Source organism: Hyperolius riggenbachi, chromosome 5 (assembly GCF_040937935.1).
Source record: "Hyperolius riggenbachi isolate aHypRig1 chromosome 5, aHypRig1.pri, whole genome shotgun sequence".
NCBI lineage: Eukaryota > Metazoa > Chordata > Amphibia > Anura > Hyperoliidae > Hyperolius > Hyperolius riggenbachi.
Genome location: NC_090650.1, coordinates 138,679,409 through 138,695,645, shown reverse-complemented (window position 1 = coordinate 138,695,645; position 16,237 = coordinate 138,679,409). Strand labels below are relative to the sequence as shown.

Genomic DNA, 16,237 nt, shown 5'->3' with positions numbered 1-16,237 from the left:
GCCCCAAGAACAAGCAGGAATTGAAGACAGTTGCAGTAGAGGCCTGGCAGAGCATCACCATGGATTAAACCCAGCATCTGGAGAGGTCTATGCCTTCCAGACTTCAGGCTGTAATTGACTGCAAAGGATTTGCAACCAAGTACTAAAAGGTGAATGTTTGATTTATGATTATTATTCTGTCCCATTACTTTTGGTCACTTAACAAGTGGGAGGTACATATGCAAACTGTTGTAATTTCTACACCGTTCACCTGATTTGGATATAAATACTCTCAAATAAAAGCTGACAGTCTGCAGTTAAGCACATCTTGTTTTGTTTCATTTCAAATCCATTGTGATTGTGTATAGAGCCAAAAATATTAGACTTGTGTCAATGTCTCTATCAGGCTCTGCCTCTGCTGGTAACATCTCTGTGAATGTGCTTCATGAACTTCCTCTCTTCACCAGCAGATGTCAGTATGAACTAACCTTAAAGCATGTTGTTTCCCTGCCTGCCATCAGAGGGCTCACTCCTCCAGAACTTGCTCTCCTCTATAGACTATTGTTGGGAGGAGGTTTGGATGATCCACCTGATGGCTTTGCACAGGGATATAAGCCAAGCGTGAGCACTACTCCAGTGCTAGCTCATCGTATCTGTGTTTTGGCTCTCCTAGCCTGAGTTCTGGCCCTCCTAGCCTGAGTTACAGGCCCTTGTATCTTGTATTCTGTTATCCTGTATTCTTGATTTTCTGTGTATAACCTCTAGCCTTGTTCTCGACAATTCTTTGCCTAGCCACTACACTGTTTGGTTTGATATCCTGGTTAATGTTTTGCCTGTATGACTGCCCATTAGCTTGCTCCTTCTGTACTGCGAATTATCTCTTGTATATATTGTAAATATCCACTGTGTATATATAAACTAGGTTGCGGGGTCTGTGTGCACACAATAATATATATACACTGGGTTGCTCTGCCTTACTCCTTATGCAGGGTGATCTATTTGTATATACTCCGGATGGCATGTGTATGTCAAGTTGAATATATTGCCTGTAGAGTTATCTTGTGTATATGTTCAAGATTATAATTGCATATCATTACCATTGCTGTGCATGAGATTTACCATTGCATATTATTAGCATTGCTGTGCATGAAATTTACCATTGCATATTGTTGCCATTGCTGTGCATGAGATTTATCATTGCATTTGCTGTGCATGAGATTCACCATTGCATATTATTGTCATTGCTGTGCATGAGATTTATCATTGCATTTGCTGTGCATGAGATTCACCATTGCATATTTTTGCCATTGCTGTGCATGAGATTTATCATTGCATATTGTTTCCATAAAAGTGGAATGAAACCCAGCATTTATGCTTTGCTCTAAAAATTATTTACAGTGTATTATATACAAACAGCATTTATTTTTTTACTAGAACAGCATTCAAAGGGTTACACACAGGGCTGGAAAGTTCAGTGCAGAGAAATGTGGAAGCACCCGAAGTGTAGATAATGTTATCTTGTGTTTACTTAAATGTATCAAGTGAGGAATGTGACACATTCTCTGACTGTGGAGAAGCTGCTGGACACAGAGAGTCAAAGCATTTCTGCCTTCAATACATAATGAATAAAAACAGTTTTGAATAAAATGCAAAAAACTGTACTTTTGGAAATGTATAATTTCTAAATGAATAATAATACCTATGCAGAAATGCAAATATGAAAACCGTATGGCATATAAAAAGTAGGAAAACATGTTTTCATTGAATATTATGTCAGGGTTTTGTACCACTTTAACATTGCTAGTCACGTTCCTTTTGTTCTTGGTTAATAAACTCATTATTAATTTATGCCTTGTCTCAGTATTTCAGTCATTTCCTGAACAGTGACACTTTCATTGGTTGCAGGTCTTGTGCATTGCTCACAAAAGTGCCTGTGAAGTGCAATGCACAATTCAAATGCAAGCCTTACAGTCCCGATATTTATGGACCTGACTGTAAGTTTATTTTCACTTCAGATTTTCTTAAAATGATTTCAAACACTAGCCTTTAACAATATATTGTGCATCCTAAATTCTCCCAAATTCAATGAACTCCAGTGTTGCACTAGCTAAATCAGACCCTACACAACCCCCAACCTAAGCAGACTCACCTATGCCAGAAAAAAGTGATATCTATATTTGAGCTTCAGAGGTGCCAGTTGTTTTGCAATGATGTAACCTGGCATAGGGGAATGGCTGCCTCACAGAAGGAGATCTGCACTCCTAAATTTGCCCCAAAATAGTGTGTCTTTTTTGCATACATTCAGTGTTATGTTTTGCTCTTTTGACATGTATACAAACGCTTCATAAGGATTGTTAATGATTTAATTAAAAAGTCAAGAGTTCCAGTTCATAGCATGCCACAATAATAAGTAGTAAATACCACACGTCTATGACCTTTAGTGAAACAAGACCTAAATGTCTTTTAACTAATAGCTTTTTGGCCACCATCACAAACAATTTTTTCTCAAGAAACAGAAAACTGCTTAAGTTAGAACATTTGAAATGTTGGCTTTTAAACAAGAAATTGTTTTGTTGTTAGATTTAGTACATTACCTGTACAGTCTTACATTTCTTAGTGAGTTTGCACAGTTCACAAAATAAGGAACACATACTGTAAATACAAAAAGACCTAATCGGGATGTGTAGACTGTGATTAATTACACATTAATCATGCCAAACAAAGGCTGTAACACAAATAAATAAATTACTCTCGTCATCGGAAAGAAAAATCTAAACACTATCGCTGCAAGGCAGTTATTACTTTCACCACCAGGTAAATTAAATTGCACTGAAGTGTTCAATTGGTATGCACAATACAAATTATCTTGCTATTACCAATAAATGTCAAGTCTCTCAACAGAACCTAAACATACAAAATTAAAATCACTCTCAAGAAGAAGTGGTAAAATACATCTGTATGCACTGTGCAGCTTCGCAGCTCAAAAATCAGCAAGCAGGCAAGGTAAGAATAACTAAGTACAACAATAATAATATGTAAGAATTTTTATCAGTCAAATGTCATTAATCAGCTGCCAATACATTAGCTTTTATCTCTTGTTCTCTTAAAAAAAAAAAAAAAAAAAAAAAAACATAAATAAAAATAAATTAGAAAACAGTATGCAGAAGTAAAGTTCTTTACTATAAAATTGTATTTTCCACATTTCTGTCCTAGACTTTAAGATTACAATCTCAATTTTAAATCTGAAACAAAATTATACAGCAGGCCCTTCCACATTTGAGAAAATCTGCTACACTGTATGCGCAAAGATGAACCATTTTCTGATAAGGCGTGTAACCTACAGCAAGAGACATGGGAAGCTGAATGAAATGATTTCCAGACACAGATCAACGTCATAACATAAAGCTCAGTAACAGATAGAAGGTTTTATGAAACATCCCATTACTTTTTTAATGATAAAATGGAAAGCATTTTTCAAAGAGGCATCGGCAACAGAATAAATATTATACTGCAAGACAAGGTTAAAGTTAAAGGAGAGCTCCAACAAAACATGAAATCAACAACCACTGGTTGCGATCCGCTTCTAAAAGCGGATTGCAGTAGTTTTGCTGATCGCCAGAGCATCGCGATGTAACTGTTAATCGCAACGCTTTTTTCCCAGTAGTGTGTGCCGTTTTGTACCGGAACGCAAATGCCTGCTTGCGCATTCCACTCCTGATGGCTATTCGCACAATTGCAGCTACTGGAATTTGCTGCTTGCGGGTACGCACCGCAGCACGACCGAGGGCGTACACGTAGGTATTGAATTGGGCTCAATGTGAGAAAGCATAAACCAAGGATTTCTTCCTTCTTCAAACCCACCATATCTCTGTGTATTGTTAGCTTTGTATCTGTTATTTACAGAAAAAAAAAACATATTTGAAATGATCGATGGAAGGAGACAATGCCAAACCCTCATCCCATATTTTTGGCACTTGCCATATATTTAGGCAATGTTTGCCCATCGTAAAAACTTATCTCTTTGCTAATTAACATGCTTAAAGTTATCAAAGATACTGGGATCTTTACTGCTTGCAAGGTGAATAACTGTGGGATGTATTTTTCTCCCTCTGTGAAATCAGCAGGAACATCACCTTTTCTCCCAGAGTGCTCTGGGGCAAAAGTCAGCATAACACAGGGTACATACCAATCTATTGATAAAAGAAGGATCAGTTATAAAGGGCATCAGCTATTTGAAGCAGCTGATCACATAGCAGGCGCCTTTTTCAACAGGATGCCAGAGGTTACAATTAGGAGCCCTGGGGAGAGGTTGGGGGGGGGGTTAAGGCTAGGTTCCCACAACGTTAAGGTCAGTTTCCCACCAGGGTGTGTGCGTTAAGGTTAGGCGCCTACTGTGGAACCTGGATCTCTTAATCAAAGTGATGACTGACCACAAACAGACAAAATGTAATCTTTAGGCACAAAGTCAAATAAAGCGCAAGACCAACCAGGGATTACCATCTGTCATTATCACACAGAACAGCTCCACTACTGGCTTGCTTATACTGTTAACAGCAAAGTAAAAGGAACCATATCGATTAAAGGGATATCACCCTCTATGCTGCTATAACGTATATGTTATACGCTATAGCAGCATAGAGGGTGATTTAACGGCTGGGAACGCGGAGAATCACTCGCATTCCCAGCCTGTCGGCGGCTGTCGCCGAACCCGAAAGTAGCCGCCGGCGGGAACAGGTGGATCGGAGCGAGGCTGCGAGGGCACCATACAGCTTCAGGGGGCTGAGGGATGCCCCAGGTGAGTAAAACTCTTTTTTTATTTTTGACTTAAGTATCACTTTAACATGTTCTTTCAATTGAGACAGGAAATGTTTGGGAAGTGCTGCTGTGTATACATTTGAATCCTTCTCTCCTTGTCTACTGTTATCTAATTCCTTTCACAACTTTTTCTGATGGCAGTCTTCTCTAATCTGACGCCGGAGTGAGCCATGAGAGGAAATTTCCTCACAGTGCATCTGTTAACCTTGTGTGTGCAGAGAGCATAGTCAGAGACAGGCAGAGCTTTCTCTCACAGAGAGCAGAGGAAATGTATCTTATGTGCAACATAAACATTTGTAATTGTGTGTCCGAAACCTGATACCTGACAGGCTTTTGTTTTCATATAACTCTGCTTCAATATTACTGTTCTTAGCATGTCAGACTGCAGAGATTCATACCTACGGAAATGAGACATTGCAAACATAGCTAAAATCTACACATAATGAATTACAGCTTTTGCCTCTGATATTTAACATGAAAAGTAGGAAAATGTTTACACAGCTACTTAGACATTATTTGTACATTGTCATTTTAGAACGCTTGGGTATTGATCGTGTTCCTTTAACTGTGTCCTTACTTACAAGGATTACTATGTCTTCGGGAGACTTCCGGTATACAGGGACTGACCATTTACACTATCAGTTATAAGCATATGGTTATCAGGAATCTAGGAATAGCTGGTCTTGATTGCTGAATGCAAAAGTGTGCACACACAGAACATTGAAGCACATCCATAACACTACAATCTTCTTAAAGGAATACTATCGATGTATGCATTTATTTTTAAATGCTTTAAGTTGTAGCACACATTAGGACAAGTACTAGGAGCAATTTGATTCCTCACACAGCTGTTCCTCTCAGCTGTAAAATCCTCCGTCAGTTTTGGTGTCAGTGTTGGATACAAAATGTATCTAAATACTGAGCTCCCAGAGGGCTATGTCTCTGCACAGGGGAGTTGCTATCAACTCCTCAGTTTATAGTTTAATTATCACCTTGCTGAAAGAATCTTATTGATATGGTGGTAAGGGGTTAAAGATTCTAGCAATGTGTGTTTATTATCTTTGCTTCACTTGACTGATAAAGATACTAATAATGCTAATTGTAGACAGTGGTCTGCCCCTCTCAGCAGCTTGTAAAGTGGATGCAGCCTGGAGTGAATCACCTCAAGCAGGCAGCCAGGCAACCAGTCTTATGGTAAACACAGACTAGTGTTATAGCTAGTTATATTCCAGCAATATTACAGCTCATTTAGATACCGGTTACCACCTCAGATCAGCCTGTTTCTCCTCATGTCTCCTGCATGCTGTGAGTGACACAGTGAAATATATTTGTGAGCTGTGTGACAGAGTAACCAAGCAGCTCAGGGTGACCCAAACTACTATAAGCTGTGTGAGAAATGAATTTTTAAGCAGGGATAGCGAGAGAGAGACCTGGGTGAATAAATAAAGTGCCCCTAGCACTAGTGGTAATGTGTACACTAATATAGAGTAGTAAAAAAAAAAGTCGTTTCAATCGATAGCATTCCTTTAAGTCCAGTAAAATGTACTGAAAATGCCTAGCCTTCCAACTAAACAGAGGATAGAAACAGTCCAAATAAAAAAACTTTCTGATAGGTATCTGATAACTGAGGGATGCTGAGTAGTGTTTCATAGCCTGATATGCCCAGAGAGACTCCAAGTCATAAATGCCATGGCCAGGGTTTCTTAAAGCCAACAACAGCACAAAACTATCTCAGAGGTAATGCCAATTTGGCACAAAATTCACACAGGAGTGAAGGCACAGCTATATATGCCCTACGCCCAATGATGTATGCACCTGCCTTCATGCATGCTTTGGATAAAGTATGAAAGAGGGCCTAGGCAATCAAAGAGAAAGACAAGTATCATGATAGTGTTTGGGAAAAATAGCACTGAACTTAAAGTGGACCCAAATTAAAAATACAAGATTTCAGGAATAAAATCTATTTTCTAAATTATAATACTAAATAGCAGCCTTTTTTCAGCTGCATGATGACAAATATAAAATATTTTACATTTATTGGAGGAACCCCTCCCTACCTTTCATATTGCCGGGACAGAATCCGGCAAAATGCTGAAGTAGGTGGTGTCCGGCAATGGAGGAATTGCTAATGGCTGCCACCTGTATAACCCTAGTTATGAAAAGAGAAGGGTGAAAAGCATGCACTGAAATGCTCATAGGCTTGAAGGAGTGTTTATTTATATTTGTATATTTTGAATTAAAAAAATGTTTGGTTTGGGTCCGCTTTAAGAGAGAAGATAAAGTAGGCAACAGACTGGATATTTGGATGAAAAAGCAGCAAAAGGTAAGAAGAAAAGTCATTTTACTAAAAACACTTGAATACAGGTTTCCTGTACTGGTTGAGTAAGCTAGGGAAAAAGATTCAAGGTATAAAGCTGTCCATAAATAATGCAATCTTGGTTGAACAATCTTACTAAATCTATGTAGTACAAAGGTAAATTGAGTAAATATACTTTGAACAGAGATTTTATGCAGTCCCTCATATTACATAGAAGTGATAAGATTGTATCACTAATAGGCACCTTAACCTGGACATTTAATGTGTAATCTGGTTGTTCTTTCAGTTCTGAAGCATAGTGAGCAAGAAGGTCTGGTGTGGCGTCATGGAAGACTGCATTTTATCAATGAGAGCTTGTGAAAACAACCAGCACTACGAGAGTTACTCCAAGTTCTAAAGGGGGGGAGTCAAGGTTAGTAGCAGAGAGGTGTATCAAGTCACAAACTACTACCTCAACAATTATTGCTGCATGCTCATGATGAACGTTAAATACAGATGCAATATCTATATAGTTGAGTGAATAAATAATCAGGCACTGCAGCAGCATTGGATTTATTCAGTGTTCATATTTGCAGCAAAACATTCCAAGTAATATGCTGTATACAGTGGCAGGTGAATAGGTCACAATCACATAGCTGTTGCACACAGTGACAAAAAGCAACTTAGGGTATCTCCTACCAATGTTTGAGGCAGTTGGCGGTGGATGCAGGGCAAAAACGGGCAGCCTAACGGCCATTTCGCACAACGGTGCTTCTTCCGAGACGGGTCCACTTTCCTTTCTTTAATACTATTTTGTAAAGGTGTAAGCTTCTTGTCTATTTCCCCAAGGGCTCCACTGTATTTGTCAGGGTCAACCAGGGTTTTGTACTGTAGTTTTATAGTTTTAATCTGTGTGGTCACAGCTGTATGCTATCTTTTCTAGGATAAGTCCTTGGAGCACTGCTGCATGTGCCAGAAACGCTTTACGCCACTTTTAAACTAAGACAGTTTCGTCCTGGTACTCTGAGGGTTCTTCGTATTTCCTGAAGCCCCTGGTAGATATCTGGTCCTGCTTGTATTGCTTCAGTGTCTTCACTGTCCAGAACAGCTTGACCTCTCTCTAAAACAGTCTGTACAGTCTGGTCTCCCATACCCATGCACTCACTGCTTTTTTGGTTTGTAACGATACTGACAGAATAAAAAAAAAAAAATCTCGGAAGAGGCGGACCAGTCTCAGAAGAAGCACCGTCATGCGAAACGGCTGCTGGGCTGCCTGTTTTTGCCCTGCACCCAACGCCAACTGCCTCAAACACTGGTCGGAGATACCCTAAGTTGCTTTTTGTCACTGTGTGCAACAGCTATGCCATTGTGACCTATTCACCTGCCACTGTATACAGCATATTACTTGGAATGACTTGCTGCAAATTGAACACTGAATAAATTCAATACTGCTGCAGTGCCTGATCATTTATTCACTCAACCTTATCGAAGACTGCATTTTTACAGCAACTCGATGGAAGTGATTATAACATACTAATCATGTTTCTCAGTGGTTTTGATCTATCATGCAACATTCTGTTGCTTTGATTCCTTGTAGTGAAGAGGAAAGGTAGTTTCCAGGCATGAGAAACCCCACTTCTAGAGGACTATTGCAATCTCATCTTTTCATTGCGTCAAACTACATTTCTGAGAACATGGGCGGTACCTCTGTATTCTTACAGCTAATAAACTGAAACCAGCCTGGCATAATTTACTTACTCAAACCACAAAGTAGCCTTCTGAAAAGTGTATCAGGAGACTGTCATATAAATATGAAAAAAAAATTGGAAATTAAAATGCTTAAATCTAGCACAAACTTATAGCTATGCAGTTTGGTAATAAATACAAAAAAAGATGTACCTATTTAATTTAACTAGACTTACCTAGTTTGGCAGCATAGCAGCAACATCTCTTTGTTGTTGATCAAAACTTGTAAAATGACCAAGAATGCTTTGGCTCGAATTGCCATGGAAGGACTTTCTAGAAGACGGACTATCTTTGTAATAAAATCCTGAAAAAGTTGCAAGAAATAAATGAAAGAATCATAAATCAAAAAGAGAAATAAGCATATATGTCTCAGCAGGCTGTTATTTTAACACATTGACAAAAACATTCAAAAAACCCCCACAAAATACATACAAACTGTTCCCTTTGTTTAACTATATGTTCATTAAATTGCCCATTAACGATACAAACTCCTGAACAATCAACCATCTGATGGATCGGACTGGGTAATGTTAATGGTGCAGATCGACAGCTTTTTCTTTTTTGGAACAATCCCATTGGTCTCCTCTAATTGTTTATGGTTTCCCCTCCATTTTTGGGCTCAAATGATTTTGGATCAGACAGCGATTGCTCAGGAAATTGTTTCATTAATGGACACCACTAAACAAAGGTGAATGAAAACTGAAAATTTAAGCTCCACCGGTGTCCTCTTGTCTCCTCTCCCGGTCCCTCCGCAGAAATCACGACCGGCGACACCGAGGCTGAGTGTTGGGCTGCCATCTCATGAACGATGACGCTCATCGTCATAACGCCGGCCACTACGCGTCATCACGGCAGCCGGTGTGACAGTACTGCACGCGCATGCGCAGTATTGTTACACCGGCCACCGCGATGAAGCGTAGGTGACGGCGTGGTGACGACGAGTGTCAACTTTCAGGAAGTGTCAGCCTGACACTCGGCCCCGGTGTCGCCGGTCGTGATTTCTGCGGAGGGATCAGGAGAGGAGCCAAGAGGTCGCCTGGGGACCTCCCGACCTATGGTGGGCTGGAGAAAGCCCCAGGTAAGTTCCGATTTTGTTTTTAGCTACTCCTCAGAGTCCCTTTAAACAAGATTATATTCAGTTCAGATTATAAATTAATTACCTGTCTGGTGATTTGGCTCTATTGAATTAAAGGACACCTGAAGTGAGAGGGATATAGAGGCTGCCATTTGTATTTACTATAAAATAATGCAAATTTGCTGTTCTACTGATTCTCCGCCTCTAATACTTTGAGCCAGAGACCCTGAGCAAGCATGCAGATTCGATGTTTTTGAATGAAGTCTGACTGGATTTGCCACATGCTTGTTTTAGGTGTTTGATTCAGGCACTTCTCTTTTTTTCTTTTTTTTTCTTTTTTTTCCAAACTCAGCGTACCCGTGGTACAGTACCCATGAGAACATTTAGCTTCATTGAAGCACTCCCATCATTGGGTGTAATTCGCATCATTGTTCGGTTTCCTTTTTTTATTTCTGATAAGTTTAATACTCAGGGCTTTCGTAAAGAAGATAGGGGAACCAGCCCCAATACATACAAAACAATTAAGTGGTATAATTATTCTACATACAGCTTATGAGTTGTGCTTTCCGCCCTCCACATACATTTCCCCCCCCCCTTGGTCCGTACGCCGTTCCATTCCCCACCTGGGTTCGCCCCAAACTCGTCCGAATCAATGCATGGCCCCCCTCTGGAATCAAATCTCTCTCCCCCTTCAGCTCCTCTATCTCAAAGAAGAAAATCATTACCCCCAATTGGAGGTGGGAAAGAAACCCATGTGGGGAAGACAACCGCGCACGAACCCTTACATTGTTCTGAAATTATGCAGTTGGTCGCACAGGTACCCATGAGACTCATTCTCATACAACTTAAAATCTTCATCCATCTTAACCCACCCTACTAACACCCATTCGTCCGATCAATCAACCCATCCTATCCAAACATTCCCCCTCCTCTCCCGCCCCTTCATCCATCTTTACTTGCCCTACCAACCCCCATCCATCCAATCAATCCACTCATCTAATCCAGACACTCCCCTACCTCCCCCACCCCATTGGAAACAGGGACTCCTGGAACCCCTCACATATAGTGCTATACCGCATCAGACCACACCACCTTAATGCACCCGCTACCCACACTGTCACCCGCCCCCTCCTTCGCGTAGAGACTGGGAGAGAGAATGGGAGAGAGAATCTGAGGCTCAGATTTTTTTTTTCTTTTTTTCCTCTCCTCCCTCCTCCTCTCTTGGTGAAGCCCTTGAACACCAGGGAAACACTAGGAAACTGTATAGGGGAGGGTGGGGGCCTCTAGACACCAGGAAACTGTATAGGGGAGGGAGGATCACTAGACACCAGGGGGCCATATAGGGGTTGAAGGGCGGTCATTAGATACATGGCAGCTTTATAAGGGAGGAAGGTGGCCAGTAGACATTGAGGTTGGCCCACGACTGTGTACAATTTCGGCCCACTTTGTATTTGACACCCCTGATCTAAATCCAAATGAATAAGTCACGCAACATGGATAGCCCTCACTAGTTCAACATTGCCCTAAAATGATACCATATCCTGCCACTGTTTTCCCATAGCATAGTGATTGATGTGTGGCCTTTTCCCCGACTATGTCCCTCATCACACTTGGAGAACACCGCTTTCATCTAATGATGACAGTCCTTGCATCCACAGCTGAATGCTAGGCAGAAAATACACTAGTTTAGATAAACAAGTTTTAGCACAATTTTGATATTCATAACATAGAAAAATGTTGTAAATCAATTGTGCACACATCATTAAATAACAAATGTTGCAGTTTTTGCAAAATAAGAAGGAAAATAATTGATGCAACAGTTCACAGATGTTCTTGTCTTCCTCAGCAGCTGTTAATTGCAAGCTCACTTTCCTTTACCTCATTATGGGCATCTACATGAATATGTGCTATAACCTGCAATCTTCCCCGTTGTGGGTCATCACCACTGCAGCTTATATACATCAGTCCCAGTATGTTTAAATACTATGAAATGTGAATTACACTGTAGCATGTTCTAGCAACATCAAACTTGGTGAAGAACAGGCTGATATGTGATAGTTAATCCTCTCAGTATGAAATCTGCCTGTCAATAGTCAATATAAGAAGGATGTGGGGAATGAGAAGGAGCCTGTTGTAGAATAACAGTATGAAGAAGAAAATGCTTTGAATTGAAATTCCACTTTCATTAAACATTGCTAGGTATTTGTAACAGTTCCCTTTGTAATTTAAGACTTCGATCTGTAATCTTAGGTTAGCAGCTTCTTACTATCATACTATTTCCTCTGCTAGTAAGCTGGATCTACCTACAATCCTCTTCACAGTGCCACCCACTGATCCTAACACACCAATCAAACTATACCACAGAGCCACCATTTATACGTGGCAAAATAGCCATGGTGTGACACAGGGGCGTAGCAATCACTATAGCAACCATAGTGTTACTATGGGGCCCCTACGTCACAGGGGGCCCGCAGCAGGATGCCCCGCTAGGTGCTGGAGAGGTCGCAGCATGAGGGGAGAGCTTGGTGGCACGTCGGTGGGGGGAAGGCCCCCCCCCTCGGGCTCTCCCCTCTGCGCTCTTCTCCAGCATTGAATAGAGATTGTATGCAGGCGAAGGCGGCGGGGCAGCGGCGGCAGATACATACCTTCCGTGCGCTCCACCGATGCGTCTCTCTTTAGTCTCTGACGCGACATCCTGTTTATACCGGAAGTCGCGTTAGAAGATAGAGAGAGCCGCATCGGTGGAGTGCACGGAAGGTATGTATCTGCCGCCGCTGCCCGGCCGCCTCCGCCTGCATACATTCTCTATTCAATGCTGGAGGCGAGCGCAGAGGGAAGAGCCCGAGGTGAGGTCCCCACCGACATGCCACCAAGCTCTCCCCTCATGCTGCGACCCCTCCAGCCCTCAAAACGGCCCTGAGCGGGCCCGGGGGGAGGGGGAGCCTAACCTGGGGGGTGCCGCCTGTCACTCACTACCTAACCTGGGGGGTGCCGCCTGTCACTCACAACCTAACCTGGGGGGCGCCTGTCACTCACAACCTAACCTGGGGGTCCCTGTCACTCACAACCTAACCTGGGGGTCCCTGTCACTCACAACCTAACCTGGGGGTCCCTGTCACTCACAACCTAACCTGGGGGGCGCCTGTCACTCACAACCTAACCTGGGGGGCGCCTGTCACTCACTACTTAACTGGGGGGCGCCTGTCACTCACAACATAACCTGGGGGGTCCCTGTCACTCACAACCTAGCCTGGGGGGGGGGGCGCCTGTTACTCACAACCTAACCTGGGGATCCCTGTCGCTCACAGCCTAACCTGGAGGTCCCTGTCAGTCACAACCTAACTGGGGGTCCCTGTCGCTCACAACCTAACCTGGAGGGTCCCTGTCGCTCACTACCTAACTGGGGGTCCCTGTCGCTCACAACCTAACCTGGGGGTTCCTGTCACTCACTACCTAACTGGGGGTCCCTGTCACTCACTACCTAACCTGGGGGGCTCCTATCACTTCCTAACCTGGGTGCCGCCTGTCACTCACTACCTAACCTGGGGGGTGCCGCCTGTCACTCACAACCTAACCTGGGGGGCGCCTGTCACTCACAACCTAACCTGGGGGTCCCTGTCACTCTCAACCTAACCTGGGGGTCCCTGTCACTCACAACCTAACCTGGGGGTCCCTGTCACTCACAACCTAACCTGGGGGGCGCCTGTCACTCACAACCTAACCTGGGGGGCGCCTGTCACTCACTACTTAACTGGGGGGCGCCTGTCACTCACAACATAACCTGGGGGGTCCCTGTCACTCACAACCCAGCCTGGGGGGGGGGGCGCCTGTTACTCACAACCTAACCTGGGGATCCCTGTCGCTCACAGCCTAACCTGGAGGTCCCTGTCAGTCACTACCTAACTGGGGGTCCCTGTCGCTCACAACCTAACCTGGAGGGTCCCTGTCGCTCACTACTTAACTGGGGGTCCCTGTCGCTCACAACCTAACCTGGGGGTTCCTGTCACTCACTACCTAACTGGGGGTCCCTGTCACTCACTACCTAACCTGGGGGGCTCCTGTCACTTCCTAACCTGGGGGGCGCCTGTCACTCATTACCTAACCTGGGGGTCCGTGTCACTCACTACCTAACCTGGTGGTCCCTGTCACTTACTACCTAACCTGGGGGTCCATCACTACCTAACTGGGGTTCCCTGTCACTCACTACCTAAACTGGGGGCTCCTGCCACTACATACACTTGGGGTCCCTGTCACTACCTGAACTGGGGGTCACCTGTCACTACTTACACTGGGGAGCTACTGTTACTGCCTGAACTGGGGGGCTCCTGTCACTGCCTGAATTGGGGGCTCCTGTCACTGCCTGAACTGGGGGGGCTCCTGTCACTACCTAAACTTGGGGACTCCTGGCGCTACCTTAACTAGGGGGCACCTATCACTGCCTAAACTATCCAGGCCAGCCAGCCCAGCATCACCACCAGCCAACCAGCCCAGAATCACAGTAAAAAAGGCCACAGCATCACCACAAGTCAGGCCAGCATTTACTTCAACCAGCAAAAGCACAGCCCAGCATCACCGCCAGCCAACCCAGCCACAGCATCGGCCACAGCATCACCGCCAGCCAGGCCACAGCATCACTGCCAGGCCTTTCAGCCCACACATCATCCCCAATCCAGCCAAAAACAGTATTGCCACGCACAGCAGCCAGTACAGGAGAATTCAGAAGCCAGGTGAGAGGTGTCTACCATATTAAGGGGGCATTCTGCCTATTTAAGTGAAATGCTGTCTATTTATGTGCCTCATGACTGATAAATTTGTCTTGTTTGGGGCCTCATAATTTGTTGGGGGCCTCATGATTGCTGAATTTGTCTTGTTGGGGGCCTCATGATTGCTGAATTTGTCTTGTTGGGGGCCTCACGATTGCTGAATTTGTCATGTTGGGGGTCACATGATTGCTAACTGCGAGACTATGGGAAAAGCTGAATCATCATCATATGAGACAATAGCATTAAACCTACTTTTTTAGCTTTTTAAAACAGAATATAACTAGGAGGTTGTAAAAAAAATGAATTTATTATTCAGGAGTAGGATGGATGAAATTATTTATCTTCACAGTTTATTTTCAACTTGGATTTTCCATAATGTTCATGTATGAGTTAAAACGTTTGTACAGTATTTAGTTTAAATTGCTGTTGCCACAAGGGGGCCCAGTGATTTCTAGTTACGCCCCTGACTACTACCTAAACTGGGGACACCTATAGACCTGGCTACTTATACCGTACTTAGAGGGGTGTGGGAATGTTAGGGTGGAGGGTCCTGGAGGAATGTTTGGTGGGTGGGAGGTCCGAGGTCCGTGGGGTTGGAAGGTCGTGGGGGGGGGGGGGGGTGCGGGGCATATATTTTTTTGCTATGGGGCCCAGTCATTTCTAGCTACGCCCCTGGTGTGACAGCATTAGGAGCAATTATTTTTAAAAAAGACAATTACGGCGCGGCAAGCGGTGGGCAATCGGCGCAGAGTGGCGGCGATCAGAGGGCACACGCAGCTAGCAAAGTGCTAGCTGCGTGCTGCAAAAAACAATTATCAAAATTGGCCCAGCAGGGCCTGAGAAATCCCCCTGCGCGGCATAGCCCGTGCTCAGCACGGGCTTACCGCCAGGGAGGTTAAATTTAATAATGGAAAGATTAAGCTCACAATCACCCACCGTACCCGAGTTATGGTTGCCTCACTGAGCTTCCATCTGATGCTAAGATTCCTTTTGGGTGTGTCTTCCTTCTATCTCAACCCAATCAATCTACTTCAAAGAAAATCTACCAACGGGTTCCATTTGCCATTCTAATTCCCCTGCTAGAGCAGGAATTGTTCACAACCACAATTATCACAAGTAACAACCCTGCTTGGACTACCGCAAATTAAATACAATTACTATAAAGAATAGATATCCATTGCCGCTGATCCCTAAACACACCTAGGGCCAAATGCAATTCACTTTTCACCTGAGTTTTCTCTCATGATATTTTTCCAACTTATAAATAAAATGCTCTTCAAAGGAATACTATCGATACCCAAGTGTTCTAAAATGACAGTGTGCAAATAATGTCTAAGTAGCTGTGTAAACATTTTCCTACTTTTCATGTTAAATATCAGAGGCAAAATCTGTAATTTATTGAGGGTAGGATTTAGCTATATTGGGACAAACCAATTGCAGAAGGGGTTTCTGCTTCAATGCACAGCCAGAGTTGCATATCAGACTACAGAAAGCAAATATCAAGCATATCAAACTCTGAAAGCAAAAACAGTATGAAAAAGCTGTGACAATTAGTTACATTTC

General features: G+C 43.3%; 1 protein-coding gene across 4 annotated transcripts in view; it reads right to left on the bottom strand.

Annotated features, from left to right (window-relative positions):
- Nucleotides 1–16,237, bottom strand: part of ULK4 (unc-51 like kinase 4) — an 892,004-nt gene that overhangs the window by 466,938 nt on the left and 408,829 nt on the right. For all 4 annotated transcript variants that reach the window (XM_068236316.1, XM_068236318.1, XM_068236315.1 and 1 more), the window contains one exon: nt 9,013–9,140. In XM_068236316.1, coding sequence (XP_068092417.1) covers nt 9,013–9,140 — 128 coding nt within the window. The remainder of the gene's footprint in view (nt 1–9,012; nt 9,141–16,237) is intronic.